Source organism: Barbus barbus, assembly GCF_936440315.1.
Source record: "Barbus barbus genome assembly, chromosome: 31".
Classification (NCBI taxonomy): Eukaryota; Metazoa; Chordata; class Actinopteri; order Cypriniformes; family Cyprinidae; genus Barbus; species Barbus barbus.
Genome location: NC_136759.1, coordinates 9,937,297 through 9,958,717, shown reverse-complemented (window position 1 = coordinate 9,958,717; position 21,421 = coordinate 9,937,297). Strand labels below are relative to the sequence as shown.

The 21,421-nt window shown below is 35.8% G+C and overlaps 3 protein-coding genes across 7 annotated transcripts in view; 2 read left to right on the top strand and 1 right to left on the bottom strand.

Annotated features, from left to right (window-relative positions):
- Positions 1-5,130: 5,130 nt before the first annotated feature.
- LOC306851343 (SAM domain-containing protein SAMSN-1-like) lies at positions 5,131-9,649 on the top strand. 4 transcript variants are annotated; one of them, XM_079387507.1, is made up of 8 exons: positions 5,131-5,243; positions 5,873-5,953; positions 6,179-6,307; positions 7,056-7,161; positions 7,248-7,399; positions 7,530-7,748; positions 8,582-8,732; positions 9,251-9,649. In XM_079387507.1, exons 3-8 carry the CDS (start codon positions 6,236-6,238, stop codon positions 9,352-9,354), a joined length of 804 nt encoding a protein of 267 aa, XP_079243633.1. In that variant the 5' UTR covers positions 5,131-5,243; positions 5,873-5,953; positions 6,179-6,235; the 3' UTR covers positions 9,355-9,649. The 4 variants fall into 4 exon arrangements, with proteins under 4 accessions (XP_079243633.1, XP_079243632.1, XP_079243631.1 ...); XM_079387506.1 differs by having other exon boundaries at positions 5,165-5,243; positions 6,179-6,319; XM_079387505.1 differs by having other exon boundaries at positions 5,170-5,365.
- Positions 9,650-10,522: 873 nt separating this feature from the next.
- On the top strand, positions 10,523-15,506 carry LOC306851023 (heat shock 70 kDa protein 13-like). The gene is made up of 5 exons (XM_079387061.1): positions 10,523-10,653; positions 11,084-11,424; positions 11,505-11,718; positions 11,899-12,066; positions 13,737-15,506. The coding sequence occupies exons 1-5, from the start codon at positions 10,629-10,631 to the stop codon at positions 14,303-14,305; spliced, it is 1,317 nt and encodes a 438-aa protein (XP_079243187.1). The 5' UTR covers positions 10,523-10,628; the 3' UTR covers positions 14,306-15,506.
- Positions 15,211-21,421, bottom strand: part of LOC306851022 (glycerophosphodiester phosphodiesterase domain-containing protein 5-like) — a 45,026-nt gene continuing 38,815 nt past the window's right edge. For both annotated transcript variants that reach the window (XM_079387059.1, XM_079387060.1), the window contains 3 exons: positions 20,989-21,071; positions 18,225-18,337; positions 15,211-16,629 (listed from right to left, as the gene is read on the bottom strand). In XM_079387059.1, the coding sequence (XP_079243185.1) occupies positions 16,562-16,629; positions 18,225-18,337; positions 20,989-21,071 (264 nt within the window). In that variant the 3' untranslated portion in view covers positions 15,211-16,561. The remainder of the gene's footprint in view (positions 16,630-18,224; positions 18,338-20,988; positions 21,072-21,421) is intronic.

Sequence of the window (21,421 nt, the reverse complement as noted above, 5' to 3'; positions counted from 1 at the left end):
CACACAGACTGATATATTTCAAATGTTTATTTCCTTTAATGTTGATGATTATAACTGACAACTAATGAAAGTCCCAAATTCAGTATCTCAGAAAATTAGAATATTGTGAAAATGTTCAATATTGAAGACCCCTGGTGCCACACTCTAATCAGCTAATTAACTCAAAAGACCTGCAAAAGCCTTTAAATGGTCTCTCAGTCTAGTTCTGTAGGCTACACAATCATGGGGAAGACTGCTGACTTGACAGTTGTCCAAAAGACGACCATTGACACCTTGCACAAGGAGGGCAAGACACAAAAGGTCATTGCTAAAGAGGCTGGCTGTTCACAGAGCTCTGTGTCCAAGCACATTAATAGAGAGGCGAAGGGAAGGACAAGATGTGGTAGAAAAAAGTGTACAAGCAATAGGGATAACCGCACCCTGGAGAGGATTGTGAAACAAACCCCATTCAAAAATGTGGGAGAGATTCACAAAGAGTGGACTGCAGCTGGAGTCAGTGCTTCAAGAACCACCACGCACTGATGTATGCAAGACATGGGTTTCAGCTGTCGCATTCCTTGTGTCAAGCCACTCTTGAACAAGAGACAGCGTCAGAAGCGTCTTGACTGGGCTAAAGACAAAAAGGACTGGACTGCTGCTGAGTGGTCCAAAGTTATGTTCTCTGATGAAAGTAAATTTTGCATTTCCTTTGGAAATCAAGGTCCCAGAGTCTGGAGGAAGAGAGGAGAGGCACATAATCCACGTTGCTTGAGGTCCAGTGTAAAGTTTCCACGGTCATTGATGGTTTGGGGTGCCATGTCATCTGCTGGTGTTTGTCCATTGTGTTTTCTGAGGTCCAAGGTCAACGCAGCCGTCGACCAGGAAGTTTTAGAGCACTTCATGCTTCCTGCTGCTGACCAACTTTATGGAGATGCAGATTTCATTTTCCAACAGGACTTGGCACCTGCACACACTGCCAAAGCTACCAGTACTTGGTTTAAGGACCATGGTATCCCTGTTCTTGATTGGCCAGCAAACTCGCCTGACCTTAACCCCATAGAAAACCTATGGGGTATTGTGAAGAGGAAGATGCAATACGCCAGACCCAACAATTCAGAAGAGCTGAAGGCCACTATCAGAGCAACATGGGCTCTCATAACACCTGAGCAGTGCCACAGACTGATCGACTCCATGCCACGCCGCATTGCTGCAGTAATCCAGGCCAAAGGAGCCCCAACTAAATATTGAGTGCTGTACATGCTCATACTTTTCATGTTCATGCTTTTCAGTTGGCCAACATTTCTAAAAATCTTTTTTTTTGCATTGGTCTTAATTGATATTCTAATTTTCTGAGATACTGAATTTGGGACTTTCATTAGTTGTCAGTTATAATCATCAAAATTAAAGGAAATAAACATTTGAAATATATCAGTCTGTGTGTAATGAATGAATCTAATATAAAAGTTTCACTTTTTGAATGGTATTACTGAAATAAATCAACTTTTTCATGATATTCTAATTTTATGACCAGCACCTGTATATAGGGGAGAAGTTAATATTTTTAGTCTTATACTTTTTTATACTTTTATACTTTTACTTTTTTTTATCTTTTTACCTTTTAAATGGCCCTGTGGTGTGATACAGTAGTTTTAAAAGTACAAATATTCCATGTAATCTCTCAATTATTATTATTATTTGAAGATGGATAATAATTATAAAATAATTACTAAATGTTTTAGATGGTGTGTATAGTATGTCAGTCACACCTTCAATGTCAACTATACATTCTAGCAAAGTCATCTGAGTTTTTGTAATGTAACAATCTAACTAATGTTAAATGTAGTTTAGCTTAGAGCTTTTTATAAAATGGCAATGTTCAAATATTTTAATCACTGTTTTTTAAAAGCTAATGAAAAGATTATAAGCTTACTCTAAAATAAATGTGAACCACCATTTGAAATTCAGATTAAAGTAGCAATGCTGTTGAACCTGTCTGTATGGATGTGCCACATTTCCTTGATTAAGCAGAGTAAAATCACCTGCCACACGGTATTTCCTCTCGTCAAAATACGTGAAGAAGCAAAACAGGAAGCGAGGTGCAAAACCACATACTTTTTCTCATACGGAATGTACTATTTTGAGCTCCGCTTTGGTTTACCCTTTTTGTTTGTCTAATAGAGATTCTGTAATGTCTCAATAAAATAAAAACTGAAATAAAAAAGCATACGTTTTTTTTTTGTGACTTTGTTGCTAAATACCTAATCATTAGATTAAATATGCTTACATTTCAGATATGATGAGAGCTATAAGCAGGGCTGAAAGCCAGACAATGGCAGACAGAAAGACCATTTCAAGAAACACACAGCAAGAGATTCCTGTCCAGGTCGGAAACACGTGACATTTGTGTCTAGCTGAGTTGTGTTGGTATATTAGAGAACCTAGAAATTGTTTATGGCATATTTATTTATTTATTTTCATTAACTTTTCTATTTAAAATGTTCATTCTTTCATTGGTAGATTGTCTATTATGAGGGGTGTAATCCAAACCAAGATCAGCTAAGAAGCAGACAGAATGGCACGGTGAGTTCAAGCCCTGTCCTCCCAGGTGCTTTGTGCCAGCTGGAATGTAACCGATCGTCATTTATTACACAGGGGCTGGAACAACATTTGTCCCTGTACAGGGTATCGTGGTTGATTGTGTCTGTACAGATGGTTGGGTGAGGGGCATGTTCTACCCATGTAATCCCTTTGCCCACATGGCATTAGAGTCAGTCGAGACTGCTAAATCTGTTATGTGTTCACCAGTGTAGTACTCCGTCAATGGGCTCACTGTTGAGAGTTATCAATATTGTCATAAGGGTGTAGAATAAAAGATAATCATTTTTATCATAAATTTAAAAAATAAAAAATCTCCTTATAATTTTGTTTATATATTAATGATATAACATGACATTTTTTATAACAATTATTTAATTTGTTGAATTATTTTATTTAATATGCATGTATGTTGGTAGGTTTTATTTAGAAATGTCATTTAATTATTATGTCTACTCTGCTGACAGCCTGAGACAGCAATTGCAGACATGACGCAGCTAAGAGGGACACGAATGAAAAAAGTAGAGAGGAAAAGTAGTCAAAGAGGAACACCAACACAAGAAACAACAGGTAAATAAAACTATTAAACTTGATGCAATAGCAGTTACTTGTTTTGTGCTGTTTGTAATGTCATTGACATACATTGATATTTTTTATCTGTGTCTTCCAAAGCTCACATTACAGGTGCCAAAGGAATGATGTGTGACACTGCTGGGGGGTCAAGGGTCACAGAGACAGCACCCGCCAGACATCGCTGGAGTAACCCCACTGAAACAACCTTAAACTGGGTACCAGCCAACAACACCGGTCTACCTCCCTGCAATGAATATCGAGTCCACATCTGTGACTGGACTACATCCACAACTCCAAGTCGAGAAGACCAAATCAACATTCGAAACTCAAAGAGAGACTCCTTCCCCAAAGGAGTGCTGCGTTCTAGCACAAGTGTAGATTTCTGTGCATCCAATGTAAGTCATATTTGATATAGATACTATCATTCAAAATTTGATACATCATTCAAAGGTTTTTTAAATGTTGTTGGAAGAAGTCTCTTATGCTCTCAAGGCTTCATTTATTTGATCAAAAATACAGTGCAATTTAAAATAACTGTTTTCTATATTAGTATATTTGAAATGTTTTCAATTTTCAGCAGCCATGATTCTGTTCACATTATTCTTTGCAAAGCATGAATATTTGATAGCCTAAATATGCAAATGATCAAAGCTTCTTATTTCATGTGTTATAAACACAAGCTGTACTGAATGTATGTTACTACTACAATATAAGACTCTCGACGTTTGTCCTGTCATGGCAACCAGTGATATTTTCACACACTTCAGGGTGACGACCTCCAGTGTTTTCTGAAGGTATATAGAGACCGTGTAAACTGATTTTCCTGTTTCCGCCTTTCTCATATGTATCATCTTTCTAGCACTGAGCAGGAGTGAATAACTACACTGTATAACTCTCAAATAAAGTGAAGCTCTCATGAAAGGTTAGGAAGGGCTGTTTGTTTTCAAAGGTTTGTAGTGTTTGAAGAAATAGGTTATAATACTGTAATCCTGGATTTGGATTTTGCTATGGCGACTGCACACAGCTGGATTAGGCTGTTGTTGTCTGTAGGGTTTTCTTGAATACTATTGGTCAGTTCATGCCTTGTACAGCAATCTGTATTAATCTGTAATCAATCTGTTGACCTTATTTTAATTAAATTCCACAATTTTCATTCAATTAAACAGAAAAAGTATTTTTTGTTTAATTTAGTTTAATTAAAGTTAAATTTTTGTGCCTCTGGCAACGCAAAATGTAATTGCAAAATTATGATTAATTTCAAACAAGTTTCCAGAACACTCTCCACGTCTTCCATTTGCCACAATAGTCCCGCCCCCAAACTGATGTCATTGGTTGCTGGTGAAACAATGTTTTTCGATACTATCACAGAGCAAATTGTTCAGGAAAATAAACATATTTATGGCTTATGTAAAGGCTGGATTTTAATTCTTGACATATAAAGAGCCCATGACTAATATGCTTTGCATATGCAAAGTACACAAGACAGATATCAGATAAAACTCGTCGTTGTGCAGTTTTACAAAAAATTTCTACCTCAGTTGTGAAAGTAGACAGGAAGTGTTTCAAAAGTATGGGTCCACTTCCTTGCGTGCAGTGGCGCTAGTTCCCCTATATGCAGACCAGATTTTGCAATTTGGGCAAAGGACAAAAGGAATTGATTTTGATTAATAAGCTTTCATTTGAGTATATTTATAGTTTTCCTATAATGTGAAATTATGAACGTGGCATTAATCATAAACGTTATGTGAAAAACATAGTGGAAGCACAGATTCCTGCATCTATTCTACAATCCAAGGGCCTTCGTGAAACTAATATAATGCAAAAAGGGTTCAATTATGTAAAAACACCTCTATGGAAATTCTTTTTTTTTCCTGTGTGCCACAGAGTCCCACTTATGAATTTGTATTACTCGAAATGACTGTGAAGTGGTGAACCACAAAATGCAGACTCAAGTATTTAGTGTTTTTCCCCTGTAGAACGGATGCTTTGATAATAGACAGAACGCGCATTGGCTCACATCCTGTGTGATTTAAGGAAGTTCTTGTAATCGGTTGTTCTGCTGAGACATTGCATTCTCACACTTGTGGAGCTGAGAGGTAAAACCGCTAGTTTCAGATTAGAGTTTCATTTTAAGGAAAAACTGTACACACACATCAAGGCGATGCTTCAAAGGGCTGCTTCAAATGTATCAGACAAACCAAAAAGTCTTAAACCTAAGGTAGGATTTATTAATGTATCTTAAGATTTCAGGTAATAATCAATTTATCAAGTTATTCAAGTAGTTCAGATATATTAGGCTATAATAGATGTATCATGCAGTGCTGGCATATCATAGTAGATCTGATGTTTGAAATTAGAATAATGTAACAAAGAAAACAGCTTGACAACACAGCATTTCTGAACAAGTATGAACAGCTCTGTCAAGGTCAAATGCACGAGAATGGCTTTAATGATACATAGTTTGCTATTTGATTGAGATTACATGGATTTTAAATTTAGATTTGCATTTTCCTGTGGAAGAGCTGACAGGTTTTGAGCAGATTATGAATCATTCAGTGTTTTTATCAAATTGAAAACTGTAAAACGATGACATAATGTACTGAAGTGCCCTATAACTTGATGACATGGACACTATAATGACAATTATTTTTATACATGTACATGTTGCATGTGCCTTGCTGTTATATCCTTTATAAACGTGTTGGGTTTTGTTTACCTGACACAGCGATCCACCAGTTTTGGAAGATTTGACACATTCAGAAATCAACACTCCCCTTCCAGACTTGAGGAAAATGGAGCGACTGAGGTAAGAGAAATTTGCATAAATAAGACATTTATTAATCTGGTTTATGCCCCATTATGTTTCTGGTTTGTTATACTATGTTTCCTCATAAAATATTTTTCACTGCCTCTTAAATGAAAAACCAGCAGCCTACTTTAATTACAATAGCCTAACTGACCACTACATATATATGCCATATATATATGCAAAAGGATTATCAAAACATATTGTTTTGTGTGTATAAAACAGGCAGAGGGTGAATCACCAGCAGAAAACTGCGAGAAACCAGGAAGTTTAGGAAAAAAGATGAAAGCCATCTCGATGACTATGCGTAAACGGATGGCCAAGAAACACGTCAAATCCTACTCTGAAGACATGGTGAGTCACAATGTAAGTTCCTCATTTAATTACTGACATTGATTAAGCAACAAAGTTCTTTATTACCCAAATATCAGCAGTTCATCAGATTGTACAGGGGTTGGTTGGCATTTAAAGAAATATTAAATATATGTCTAAATAGTAGTGGGGACGTTATTCCCTTTATTGGTTGTTTTAATATCCTAAAATGTTTTTTCTAATTATATGTATATATATATATATGTAATAACAGACAATGCAATAGTGACCAATGTAAGATGTAAAGCAGCTACATATTGATATAAAAGTCAAAAGAAAGTATAACGAGAAAGTTTTGAGTTCCAAAACTTACAGGATGTTTTTATAACACAACGACCTCTTATATGTCAAAAGATCAAGGGAATTTTTATTCCTCAGTTCATGACTCCTTTAAATTTTAATCTGTTTTTAACTTCTGTTTTGACCCAGAAAAAAAGAAGTACACTCTCAGAAAGAAAAGTACAATACAAATCTGTACACTAAGGTCCTAAAGCTAAAAAATTAGCTAAAGCTATATATTAGTACCTAAATATGCATTTTAGTACTTTTTGAAAGGGTACTGCTCCAGTGACAGTTTTGTACCTTTTTTCTGAGAGTGTACCTTACGACCCAGAAATTATGGCCCACAAAACCAACCTCTGAAACCAACCAACCAACCCCAGTTCTCCCTATCACTGGATCTGTAGAATAGTTGATACGAATATCCAGACTGATATTTTGTTTGGCGCAGGGTGATGACACTGAGGGAGAAACAGAGAATGGGTCTCCAGCAGAGAAGAGCTCAGACCACACCAGCAACTCATTAGAAAGCCTCTACAGTGGACAGAGCTCATCCAGTAAGCATTTACACACAAGCAACTGAAGTGGAAAGTGATTTGGCATTGTAATCATAATCTTTTTGTTTTTGTATTTATTGGATCAGGTGGTGTGGCTAGCAATTCTAATGTATCCAGTAACAGAGACAGTCTGAAACTGGAGGAGGAAGTGCCCTACACGGGACAGTTCTGCGGGCGAGCTAAAGTACATACAGACTTTGTCCCCAGTCCATATGATACAGACTCCCTAAAACTGAAGGTGAAATAAAAATTGTGATTTTTTTCTTTTTTAAATTCAAGATTGCTTCCAGTTGAATTAATCAGCACATTTTTAAAGGAGAAACATTAACTGCCAATAGTAAGTTAATGGTGTTGGCAATCTTTTTCAGGTGGGAGACATCATCAGCATCATAAGTAAACCACCTATGGGCATATGGACTGGCATGCTTAATAATAAAGTGGGGAATTTCAAGTTTATTTATGTGGATGTTCTGCCTGAGAAAGAGAAGGAAGAAGAGGAGGAGGCCCCAAAAATAAGACCCGTGAAAGTGTGCAAGAGGCCACGACCAAATACACTCCTGGAGTTATTAGAGAGACTTCATTTAGAGGTATAACCACAGACAGGACACACGTGTATACATGTACACACATGGAAACATCACTTATCCTTCATGCCCACCTGCTTAATCCAGCAAAATCCAACAGAAAACTATCTGCGGATTTTAACGTCACTATCTTCACCTCACACTGATTGGCTGCCACCAGTGTTTTAATTGTTAAGTAAATTAAAATTAAATTAAATAAAAAATTTTTTTTTTTTAAATCTAAATAGTAGATGAAAGACTTAAAAAAACATTTTCAAGAAATGTTGCCTTGCAAACTAGTTTAAATAATTTTAAATTAAAATACTAAAATAGATGAGAAACATTGCCTTGCAAACTCCGGTAAAGGTAAAGTACTAAAATAATATAAATATAATAATCTAAATTATATTATAGTAATATATGATAGCATATAAATATATTAATAAAATAATATAAATAATAGCTTTATAATTAATGTTTAATAAAATTGACAAAATCATACTTACAACAAATATAAAATGAATATAAAAGCCAATTTTAAAAAAAAGCTAAATAGTAAAATATACTGCCATTTTTGTCATTGGCATATTTGAGCTTTTCTGATTACTTTGACACTCTCACTCCTTGTTACTACATATCAATCCCACAAAAAAGTTAATAAATAAATAAACACTCAGCTCCCTAGAGAATGAATTTAAAATGCCCGTTCACATCCACACTAGTCTACATATATGATTTAGTGCAAGCGCAAGATAATTCCCCTAAAATTTTTATTATAAATGTCCATAAATTTGTCTTTGACTGGATAGTTTATAGCTGTATTCCACATTTAATGTTCAAAATATCTTTTGTCACAGGAATATGCATCTTCATTACTCCTCAATGGCTACCAGACAGTAGATGACCTCAAACATCTGAAAGAGAGGCATTTGATTGAGCTGAATGTGACCGATCCAGAACACAGACACAGGTTGCTTGCTGCATCAGACTGCCTCTATGTCACAAGCAGTGAGTATCAATACAAGCAGTTTGACTGACAGGTTTGGGCAAAACTATATTTTGGATTTCTCTGTGTCCATCTCAGGAAACATTATGTCAGCAAGCCTCAGGAAGGACACAGATACCGCAATCTTTGCATTGTCTATTTTTGTGTTTTGATGAAATTCTGCCTTTTTGAAATATTAGAGTCAGACAGCGAGTCCAGTATTACTGAAAGTCACAACCTTATCTGTTTTAATTTAATCTATAATGCTCTGTGCAGTTAGGAACAGCCTTTTCCTGTAAATGCAGGTCAGGATTAATTGGCGTTTGGATGTGGGCTCACTGTGTGAGCAGGTGGCACAAGGCTGGGCTGCTCTGGCTGATATGAGTGTGGGATAATAACCAGGAAGACATACTGTCATTTAATTAACATTAATTTCATTTGGGTTTTTGCACAAACACAAACCTGATTTGTTCGGCAGGAATGAAATTAACGAGCAGGAATCTGTATGAGAGATTTAACCTTTCTTTGCTTTGGCTTACAGAAGACGAAGAGGGAGCGATGAAGGGCAATGAGGAGGAAGACGAGGATAATGACTGTCCCAGAGACTCGGGTTGTTTTATTCCTGCAGAGTGTCCTGACAGCTGAGAGTTATCTCATGTCTCTCTCCTGATATCATTTCATGTTAAAGCTACAGACACAGAACTCTTTTAATGTGTTTGCTTTTGTCACAGTGTGCGCTCATCTTTCATTTAGATGTACTTGTGTTTTGTATTTACACATTCTTTGTTCAGCTTTGTGTTGATGTAACCTGTTTCTGTTAATGCAGATGTTATTTGAACTTTCATGGCAACTTACTTGTGTGTGAGGAATTTTTACAGCTTTTACAAATGTTTATGATTACTGAACTGTATATAATATTATTAAAAAAATTATTTATTCCAAAGCTTTCTATTACTTCCTCATTTGGCTGTGTTTGAATAGGTACATTGCCACTACTGCTAAAACTTATGCTATTAACTTTCCATCTGTTTCTCAAAATAACTGTGCGGTTTTGGTGGGATGAGTTTCCAGATGAGTAGTCAAGTGCAATGACTGATAAGGAGGTTTAGTTTCAAAGCACTTTCCAGTTTCCATTCTTTCCCTGAATTAATGCTAAATACGCAACTCCCTTTTCTGATCAACATGCTAATATATGTTGGTAATGACATATTTACTGATACAATCTTGACTCTACCTAAAATGGGTTTATTTTTGGTAAATGAAAAAGTTCTTTGAAACAAGACACCTAAAGATTATAGTGTGTCAGTAGTAATAAATAAATAAATAAATAAAGTTTCCATGCATATTTATTATCAACTAAGGTCAGAAAATAATGTGTGTGACCACATTTATTTATTTGACTTCTGTGCTAGTGAAAAAAGGGGGGAACAAAAAACAAAACTCAAAAAAAGTGGAAAAATATTTTTATTCCATTAACAATAATTAATACTACTACATAATTCATAAATGCAGGTTTGCCAATAATATTTTAATTACAATTTTTGATATTGGATTTCAAATGTATTATTATTTTTATTTGTTGGTTTGAACCATGCATACTGTCTTGCACACTAGAATTCGGAGTTTTTTTTTTTAAAGTCTCCTGTTTCGAAACTAAAAAAAACAACAACAAAAAAAGAAATTAAAAAAGATAACAGGAAGTTGTGCAGAAGTCCGCTCGCGCTTTACAGTGCATTCTGGGAAATGTAGTTAACAGCAGCAGTTCCTATCACATTTGTAACCATGCTACTGATGAAAAGAACTACAACCCCCTTCAGCCAAACAGCCCGCATTAGGTCGACGTGTATGTTCGCTCAGTCGGCGCAGGTACTGAATGAACATCTCTTATACAAATACCCATAACATATTGGATTGGAAACATGGCCGGGGAAATGTCCATAATAGGTAAGTGTTAAATTAAACTAATGTACTCGTAAAGATATATGTAAAATTTAACAGAGTTACCATCCATGTAGCCGTTAGCTAGAAATAGAACTGACGCATCTAGCATGAAAGTCCCAAATAACTGACTGTACGTGGATAACTACCGGTATATCAGACAGACAGATATTGTCCAGCTTTAGCCAAAACAGTCAGCCTCAAACATCAACTGACACAGCTGTTAGACAGCCTGTTTGCGCATTAACGCACCTGGAATAAGGTGTTTTATTTTTTCTACATACCACGTTTTTGGACAATATATTTTTTAAATACATTTGAACGACATGCGTATAGTAGCCATTGAGTTATATGAGTTATATATAACGACAGAAACATTTCCTGATTTCATCATTTTTCTCAGTCATAGTCTATATATGTTTGTGTGTCCCTACAGGTTCTGTCATCCTGGCTTTGTTCCTGGCAGGATATCTGGGACAGCAGTACCTGCCCCCTCCGAAGCCCAGGGTCATTGGGTTGGATCTTGGGACCACTTTCTGCTCTGTGGGAGTGTTTCAGCCAGGCACAGGCGAGATTGAGGTTATTGAAGATGACAAAGGTCGCAAAAGCATTCCGAGTGTGGTGTCATTCACCCCCACTGGTGTGTTTTCTGGACATGAGGGCCAGGAATTGTCTGACATAAATCCTCAAAACACAATTTATGATGCCAAGAGATTTATAGGGAAGATTTTCGACGAAGACACTTTAGAGAAAGAGAGCGCACGATACCCGTTTAAGGTACACATTACGTATTTTACAGTCTTTAATTGCTCTTGCACTGCTTGCTATGTCTCTTAACGTTTTCTTTACTATTTTAGGTGATATTCAACAACGGAAGTGCAGAACTTTTAGTCTCTACAAATAGCACCTTTACAGTTACTCCTGAATTCATCGGATCCCGTCTCCTGCTCAAAATGAAAAAGATGGCAGAGAAGCAAATAGGAGTACCTATCGATAAAGCCGTTATATCAGTGCCTGCAGAGTTTGATGAGAGGCAAAGAAACTACACCATAAGAGCTGCTAACCTAGCTGGTCAGTTTACTACTCACTTCTTAAGGTGTACATTAATCACAAAAGCCAGTCATTTCATTAGGACATTTTTCACACAAATTCACTGCATTGACTAACAGAAAGCTGCTTGGTTTGAAAGTAAAGTTGATTTAAATCTATAATAGTTAACTGATTGATCATTGTACATGTCTTCCTCATCAGGGCTGGACATCCTGCGGGTGATAAACGAGCCCACGGCAGCGGCGATGGCTTATGGACTGCATAAAGCAGAAGTGTTTAATGTGCTGGTGGTGGATCTGGGAGGAGGAACACTAGATGTGTCACTTCTTAATAAGCAGGGTGGCATGTTCCTTACCAGAGCAATGGCAGGTGAGCTGGATGATATGACATTATAAATGTATCAACTTGGAGAGATTTTATTATGGTGGGTATATTTGTGTTGCAATTAATGGGCAGGGCTGCTTTGTTATTTTAATATTTGAGACACATGCTGCTCTGGATTTTTACATTATTGAGAATGTGTTTATTAAAGCAATGATGAGGAAGAAATAATAGGTGTAACATTAAGCAAAATATATTTGTATATGTTTGCCAAGACGTTTATTGTAATTTAACTTACACAATGTAGAATTCAGCTGATGTCCATTTACAGATATAAGAAATTTGAAGCTTTTTAGTTCCAGTGTTGCACTCTAAGGGTGTATTCACCAGGAAAGTCCGCTAGTTCACTTGCTTTGGTCCGGACCAAACACAATGTTGTTTTTTTTTTGTTTTTTTGGGTTCGCTTTCACACTGCCCTTTTTGCAAGTGAACCAGAAACAAAAACACACCTGTCCTTAAGGTCATCCATTCATTGGTTCATCCATTCAACCGTACCAGAGTTAATTTGGAACCGGACCGAGACCACCTCTTCAGCTGGGTCTCGGTACAGTTGTTTAGTCCGCTCCTGAGTGCGATTTCTGTATTCACACCTGCCCAAAAGATCCGCACCAAAGGGGGAAACGAACTTGCATTCGATTCAATTGAACCAAACAAGACAGGTGTGAGTATTTTTTGCACTAATACCACACTTGTTCATTTGCTATGAAAACTCTGTGTAATGAAAATTGTTTGAAAACTGTGCAAACTTGTTGTCTTTTTAATATTGAAACAGACCATTCATCATTCTATAAAGCGTTTTGCTTTTAGTCACAATTATGAATTTCCTTACCTGTCCTGTCCAACAAAAAAAAAGAGAGGCGACTCAGCATTTTCTCCGTCTTCAAATCGTTCCACTCGTGTCCCGTACCGATTTTTCTTGTAACTTGAGATATATACTGCTTCTTCAGCCGTACAAGTACTAATTGTCCGGTTGTTTTGCTGGTAAAGCGCATGTTCGGCTGTTTAATTTTCATGTGTCGTATCCCCAAACAATACAACGCTTTGACGTATCGCACGCGCGGGTCACATTATTTCTTTAGGACGAAATTCATTGAGGGGAGAGACCCGCACCATGCAGAATTAAAACATTTTTAAATAGAAAACTGATGACAATGACAATCCCACGTGGGCGTACATTTAAATGACTCCCCACAGCACCACATGTACCTTTTGAAATGTATTATATTGTAATACATTAATACTGAAATCTAAATATATGAATTAAAATTTCATGGAATTTTTTTGTAGTTATGTAAGTTTTTCTAGTTCAGTTCTACAGTATTTTTTGTGAGTTGTGTTTTTTTCAAATTCTTATACAGGCATCACCTTATACAGTCAAATGATTAGAAAATTCATAGAAAATAATTGAAATTCATTGTTTCGAGAATGTAGGGACCCTGGTTATTACCTTTTCTATTTTAATACACGTACCCTGTTTTTCCCCAGGCTCTGTGGTTTGACCTCAATGGGTATTTAGGTTAGAAGGCTTTGGGTAGTGCAATCTCAGCGAAACCTCACTGACATTTACCTAACAACACGCATGGAAATGGTGTCACATCAAGTGCACAGCCTTCATCCTGTTTCAGCACGAGATTAACACATGCTCTTCATATCCACAGGTAATAACAAGCTTGGAGGGCAGGACTTCACCCAGCGTTTGCTGCAGTACACCATCGAGCGAGTGCGGCAGCAGTACGGCATGCCTCCTACTCTTAAAGAAGACATCCACCTCCTCCGACAGGCCGTGGAGGCCGCCAAGCTCAACCTCACTCAGGAGCCTCACGTTCACCTCAGTGTTCCTCTTCACCTGCAGAGAACAGGAGCGAACGGAGCACAGGAGGAAAAAGTCCTGTTTCAGGAGAAGCTGACACGGGAACTCTTTGAGGAGCTGAATGCAGATCTCTTCCAGAAGATTCTGGCACCCATTGAGACGGTCCTCATAGAGGGCCATCTAGAAAAAGAGGAAGTGGATGAGGTTGTCCTGGTGGGAGGGTCTACGAGGATCCCCTGCATTAGACAGCTCATTAGTCAGTACTTTGGAAAGGAACCAAACACCTCAGTGGACCCTGACCTGGCTGTGGTGACCGGGGTAGCCATTCAAGCAGGCATCATGGGCGGCTCTTGGCCTCTCCAGGTCAGCGCAATTGAGATTCCTAACAGGCACCTTCGTAAGACCAACTTCAGCTGATTGGTTGAGAGACTTAAACTGCTACTTGGGCATTTGTCACGTGACTGCTATGTGCCAACAAACCAAAAACCGGTTAAACGATGTGCGTTATATGTTTTTGCTTCCTTAAACGCATTAGCTTTGCAATGAATTCCTGATTGGGCCAAACACAATGGTTACTGGAGCATTTGTACTTAACGTCTGGACTTGTTGACCCAAATTAAAATGTATACATTTATCTTAGCATTGAAAGAATATGTTTCCCCTGTTATCTTGAGCCAAGTGGCTGCTTGGGACCATATTGGTTAGTTTATTGCCATCTTTGTGCCTAACTGGTACTAACTGTGCAATAAGTCTTTGACAACTGGTTTTGGCAGGTTTAATGATGTTATATTCAGGGAAGCAGCTGTTTGTATATAACTGAATAATCATTCCAGTCTCAGCTATTTATTTATTTATTTATTTTGCCAAGGCTAGTTGTGATTTCAGCTAGCTGTTTCTGTCTACTGGAGTTTTGCTTGTGCCTTTTTAATAATTGCCACAGTTAAATGTGTACCGTAGACTAAGCATAGTCTGATTTGTACTTTATTTTTAAAGACTTGATGTCTTTTTTTGGAATGGAGTTGAGTATTAGTAAACCATAATACAACCTGCCAGCTGTTAAATATAAATAATTTTAAATGTACCAGCATGATCAATGTGGTATTTAGTTCAAGTCTTCAAACTGAAGCTTTTATAAGAATGTGAATGAAAAGATATTTAAATGTTTACATATATTTGTGTTTAGGTTCACATTTTTCTGCATATTAAAAAAAAGTGAAGTATAATTACCCACATGGACCAAAAAAAAAGATGTTGCTTTTTGTGTTGACCGGTCTTGTTTAAATAATGCTAAAAGCATAATATTAGAGGTGAAAATACTTTTTGCAAAGTGTGAATATAGTTTAATGCACTTCACATATACAGGAGTTCAGAACATTGCACAAAATCAAGTCAAAAGGGAAAACAATTATACATTTATCAGTGTCAATGTATATTCTGTAAAAAACATTGAATTCTATTTTTGTACAGTCCTGTTCCATTTCATTTGTTGCATTATGCACAGAACCTGGTTTGTGTGTGTGATTAAAGTCCTTTAACTTTTGCTACTGTGCAAAGAAAAAAAAAAATTGATCGACCTCTGAAACATCAATACAAAATAAAAACATCAAACAGCACAATCGTTCAGCCTCGTCCTCTGTGTGACAGCACAAGCCACTGTAAACAATGTCACATCTCACATTTACAATATTAAGTAAAGGGTCAGGACATCTCAGCAATGGGATGCCCTGTACAAAATATTTAATACATGAAAAGCTACTCAAACAAAAGGATTGAGGCTAAAATGCCAATGTAACAGTTTAAAAAATAAAATAAAAATCACTGAACAATATTCAAACACACTTTTTATTATAGGACAGTGTCCGAGTAATATTGCGCAGCACTGAAACTCCAAGCCAGCTTCCTTTATAAACAGTGTTCAACTATACAATACAAACTCAATTTTGGACAGACCCTTTTTCATGGATCTTTAAGTTTTGGTTTCTGTAATCCACAATTTCGACCTAACTAGGGGATTTTTTTTTCTTTTCCTAAATTAAACCACAGACATGTATGCCAAACATAAATATTCCATGTAATCTGGCATACCTACCAAGACGATAAGGCTGGGTGATTTCCTTCCAAAATAAAACTGAACCACATGCTAAATAGGTGGTATATTAAATACAGCAAATATATCTTGAAGGCTAAAGGCAGGCACTCTGTAAACACCTGTTTGAACAGAAGGCATCATTAGACTGTGAATATCACACCAAACCAAGGTCTAGAAAAAAAACAAAACAAAACTGGCATATTATGTTATACTCCACATTGGCTGGCTATGGAAAATTAGAAAAATAAAATCCCCAAAAACCGACAGATAAAATCCACTATATTATCACAGGCATGCTTTCAATACGAAGCAAGTAACGGGCATTCCAGGATCCTCAAGCGTTACGTAGGGGAAGAGGCCACAGATTTGGTAATAGTCAACAGAAGAACCGCACTTCCTACTTCTCTTTACTGTCCAGAATTTAAAACAAGCAACTTAATAGTGGAAGAAAAAAAGAATTTTCTGTACACGGGTCCATCAGAAACAGTAGGCTAAGAGTTGAGTCAGTAGTTCAGAGGAGACACCACAAGCTTGATCAGGATGTGATGTGATTTTTTTTGTTCCATGAGTCAATGAGCAACGTCTTAATTGGTGTAGTAGTTAAATCCATTTTCCGTATAGGGTTCATCGCTGGTGACTCCGTTGCTCACCTCTGTGGAATAAGACGACAGGAGGCAATACAAATTATACTAACGCCCACAATGTTTACAAGACCTCCCACTATGACAAACCACAAACCAAGGATCTTCAATCATACTGGAGATATACCGGCTCTGTTCCAAACCCTAGTGAGCTGCCTACCTAGACCGCACTTTATTAGGCATCACAGGTGTGAATCTAATATGAAAGCAGTTTAAAACAGTAAACCGCATACTTTTTCAACTATATAAGATGGATTTTTGTCTAGAAATCTTGGCCAAAGTCAGCATTGCACATTGTTTACAGCTAGTATAATTGTGAAAAGCAATTTATTCACTGAGGATATCAGAGATGGAAACTATATTTTATTATTACAATATCAATAGAAGAAAAAAAAGTTTCATACCATTTAAAAAATGACAATATTTGTGTTTTTGTGCCGAGTAGCGGATAAATTCATTAGCTTAGCTACATGCTAACGCTACTTTCAACAATCAACTTTCAATAGACAAGTCTCTCATATTCAAGATGGCAGACAAAGTTGAAGGAAACAATATTTCATTCAAAACCTTTATTCAGTAATAATCAATAGAAAAGTTCTTGATAAAATATTTCATTCAGTATTTATGTAAACTATCATTCCAGTGGGTTTTGGTTTAAGAAAGAGTCTTTTTTTAGCAAAGATGGGTGGAATTGATTAAAAGTGACACTAAAGATTTACATATACACTAATTTCTTATCAATGTTGAAAAGAACAGAATTCATAAGAATGATTTCTAAATGATCATGTGACACTGTAGTCTGGAGTACTGAAAATTCAGCTTTGCCAAAGGAATACATTTAATTTTAAAATATATTCAAATATAAAACAGTTATTTGAAATTGTAAAAATATTTCACAATATTACTGCATTTTTGATTATATAAATACAGCCTTTGGTGAGCAAAAGAGACTTTTTTCAAAAATAACAACACCCATTTCAAAAAATTTTAAAAATGGTAAGGAGTGTGTGTGAGTGACTGTTTACTAAGTTTACGCCTGTATAGAACATTTCAACTCCGTCATAAGGTTCAATAAATTAATAATACTTTTTATGGTAGCTATGTAGTTTGCACACTTGGAATAGAGCAGTGGTGAAAAAGCAAACTGTAGCTTTTAATTTCACAAGACATTACTTCATGGACTGGTGTTTCTGAGTCTGACTCATTCTGACGGCACCCATTTACTGCAGAGGATACATGTGAACAAGTGATGTAATGCAAAATTTCTCCACATCTGTTCCGATGAAGAAACCTATCTACATTTTGAATGGCCTAAGGGTGAGTATATTTTCAGCACATTTTCATTCCTGGTGAACTATTCCTTTAAAATAAATACTAAAGTCCTTCAGATTTGAGTCACAAAATGGCGCTATGAGCTTTTATAACTTCTTAGTAAAAAAAGAGAAACAATGTGGAGTAATACATGATATATTAAAAACAGCACCAGTATTTGATTGACCAATCAGAATCCAGGATTTCAGAGCACAGTGTAATAAGCTTACGTATAGCATTCTCATACACACGCAATATGAGAAACGTCAAAAGGATGTGGTTAGGTGGCTCTTACCAGAGAAGATGAGCTTCTCCTTCATGATGTTGACATCTCTGCTGGATCTCCTGACGGCTGCGCTCAGCATGATCTGCTCTGGGTTGTAGCTCCGCATCCCGCTCATTCTCCACCTGTTATCACATGCATACACAAACACGTACACAGACTGACCTTAGTGACATATCCAAACAGAGCTTACATTGATACTGCTGACTCCGCTAATAAAATCATTAATCTCACAGTGAAATACTAATGTAATTGGTAGTCTATGATATATACAGTGTTTACACTGCCTATCAAAAGTTTGGGGTCGGTGACTTTTTTTAAAAAGAAATTAATACTTTAAGAAAGGATGCATTAAATTGATCAAAAGTGATGGCAAAGACTATTATGACATTTAAAATTAATCTGTTCTTTAAACCTTCTATTTATCAAATAATCTTGAAAAAATATATATATTAAAGCTTCCACAAAAATATTTAGTTACTGTTTTCAGAACTGATAATGTTTCTTGAGCAGCAAATCAGAATATTAGAACGATTTCTGAATAATCAAGTGATACTGAAGACTGGAGTAATGTCTGGATAATATATTTTAATCCGACAACATCGTCAAAACTGACATTTTGGGGTGTTTTTTGGTCCAAAACAAAAGCATTTGAATTAAACTGGATAGTTGGTAGGAATATAGATAACCTTAACCTTAAAAGCAAGTTTCCATATAAGTGTAAACTGCTTTTGTGGGGGAAAAGCACTCTTCTGCAACAGTAGAAAATTATTCTCTGACTGAAACAAAAGCCAATTGAAAAACAATCTTTAACTGTTAGTCATGTGATTGACACCCCCTAGTGAATGACTTAGCAAAACCCTCAAGTCTTTCCACATTATGTACCTCAATTAAATATTAATTATATGTTAAATGATAAGCAGTGATATTAAAGTGTAATCGTGTGGGCTGTGGTTTAGTGAGAAGAGTTAGTAATAGCATTGACAAAATACAGGTAGAACGAAAGATCCAGGCAGACAGATTGAAACAGGGTTATACAGAGATAGAAGGGCAAGAAAGGGAGATATACACTGGCAGCATGGGCCAACAGCGCTGACCCAATTACCTGATCATGTGATAGCTGAGAGATGCCAGAATGCAGCAGAGAAGAGGAGCATGCACATCAGGCAGAGAGCAAGAAGAGGAGGAGGAGAGGTGGAAGAAAGGGTAAAAGAGTAAAAGAAAGGGAGAGAATTAAGAGGTCAGTTCAGAAAAGCAGATGCAAATGTCACTATGCCAAGTGCAGCAAACCTAGAGAATCCAGAGCCCAACATAACAGTTTTCAGTTCACACATTTACCAGTGATGCTGATCTCCAGCATTATGCAAAACAACATCAACGTAAACGCATTTTCTTCTTATCCTTCTTTCCTTCTCTTTCACGCTAGAGGTAATCATGTTTCAGGATGCATTAATATTTTGTTTTGCAAAGGTCAAACTGAATTTCCAATGGGAGGCTGTATTTGATTACATCTGATGAAACTACAACATATTATTTAATTGTGTGAAACAATCCAAGTGAAGTTATTTCATATTTATTTACTAGAATTTACAATCTAGATGTTTTAGGAGTGACTTTAAACAAACTTTAGCTTTCATTACTACAACATTAAGAGTCATATTTTCTTTCACACCAAAATTGTACTGCAGGTGAATTTAAGCAGTTAAAAATATTCAAGTTTATGTTCACACAGAACTTAAAATGATTAAATTTCAAATGACTTTATTAAAACATTTCTTTAGTAGAATAAACTAAAAATTTGCATATAGATACTAGCTTTCTATAAACTTTTTTTTTTTTTTTGCTAATACTTTGTTCATAATGTACACTACCGGTCAAATGTTTTAGAACAGTACGATTTTTTATGTTTTTTTAAAGAAGTCTCTTCTGCTCACCAAGCCTGCATTGATTTGAATGAATGAATGAATGATGTTTATTATTATTGTTATTATTATCAATATTTATTAACAGTTTTTTTTTCAGGATTCTTTGATGAATAGAAAGATCCAAAGATCAGCATTTATCTGAAATAAAAAGCTTTTGTAACATTATACACTATACCGTTCAAAAGCTAGGAGTCAGTATCTTTTTTTTTTTTAAGCTAACAAATGATAGAAATTAATACTTTTATTTAGCAAGGATGCTTTAAATTGATCAAAAGTGATGATAAATACATTTATAAATGTCACAAAAGATTTATATTTCAGATAAATGCTGTTCTTCTGAACTTTCTATTCATCAAAGAAATATGAAAAAAAATTCTACTCAGCTGTTTTCAACATAATAATAATAATAAAAAATATTTTTTGAGCAGCAAATCAAAATGAATGATTTCCGAAGGATCGTGTGAATGGAGTAATTATGCTAAAAATGCAACTTTGAAATCACAGGAATAAATTACATTTTAAAATATATTCAAATAGAAAACAGTTATTTTAAATAGTAAAAATATTTCACAATTTTACTGGTTTTTCTGTACTTCAGCAGAAGAGACTTCTTAAAATAACATTAAAAATCTTACTGTTCTAAAATTTTTGACAGGTAGTGTATATATCTTGAAAGTTTTTTGTTAACTACAACTAATATATATATATAAAACCAAAAAAATGTATAGTAATATTAATAAATACTAGAACAGTATATAAATAATCCAAAAATATCACTGAACTAGGTCTTACTTTGAATAAAACATTATCCCTATAATCTACAGCATACGTCAAAAAAAGTGGTCACTTACTTCTGTAATATAAATATTCCCACAACTACAGCAAAGGAAAGGAGATCAGTAGAGATCCATATCAAGCAGTACTCATCTGGACTCTAGAAAAAGCCACAAACGTTAATGAGGCACACACACCACTAGATGGCGCAAGAGAAGAGATATTACAGCCATTGCTTGATTATTTTTTTGACCATTAATTATAAAATATAAAACACACTCATTAATACTAGATTAAATAGGGTAATATTATCAACATTTATTATATAAAAATGACGATCTCAATCATGCATGTTTATCATATTTTTAAGTTATATTTGAAAAAAAAATTAAAGGCAGTATGCTTCTCAATTTGAATGAAGGCCAGAACAGCAGATGCTGACCAATTATATAACTTGGAAAAGCATGACGGCTCTGTACCATTGCTTAATGAATAATCTACAAGCAGATG

Excerpts from the sequence above, each read along its gene's own strand:
- LOC306851023 (XM_079387061.1), top strand. The coding sequence starts at position 10,629 with ATGGCCGGGGAAATGTCCATAATAG. Across the intron at positions 10,654-11,083 it reads CGGGGAAATGTCCATAATAG|GTTCTGTCATCCTGGCTTTG; the intron begins GTAAGTGTTAAA and ends GTGTCCCTACAG. Across the intron at positions 12,067-13,736 it reads CCTTACCAGAGCAATGGCAG|GTAATAACAAGCTTGGAGGG; the intron begins GTGAGCTGGATG and ends TCATATCCACAG.
- LOC306851343 (XM_079387504.1), top strand. The coding sequence starts at position 5,309 with ATGCTTCAAAGGGCTGCTTCAAATGTATCAGACAAACCAAAAAGTCTT. Across the intron at positions 5,366-5,872 it reads CAAAAAGTCTTAAACCTAAG|CGATCCACCAGTTTTGGAAG; the intron begins GTAGGATTTATT and ends TACCTGACACAG. Across the intron at positions 6,320-7,055 it reads AAGACATGGTGAGTCACAAT|GGTGATGACACTGAGGGAGA; the intron begins GTAAGTTCCTCA and ends TGTTTGGCGCAG.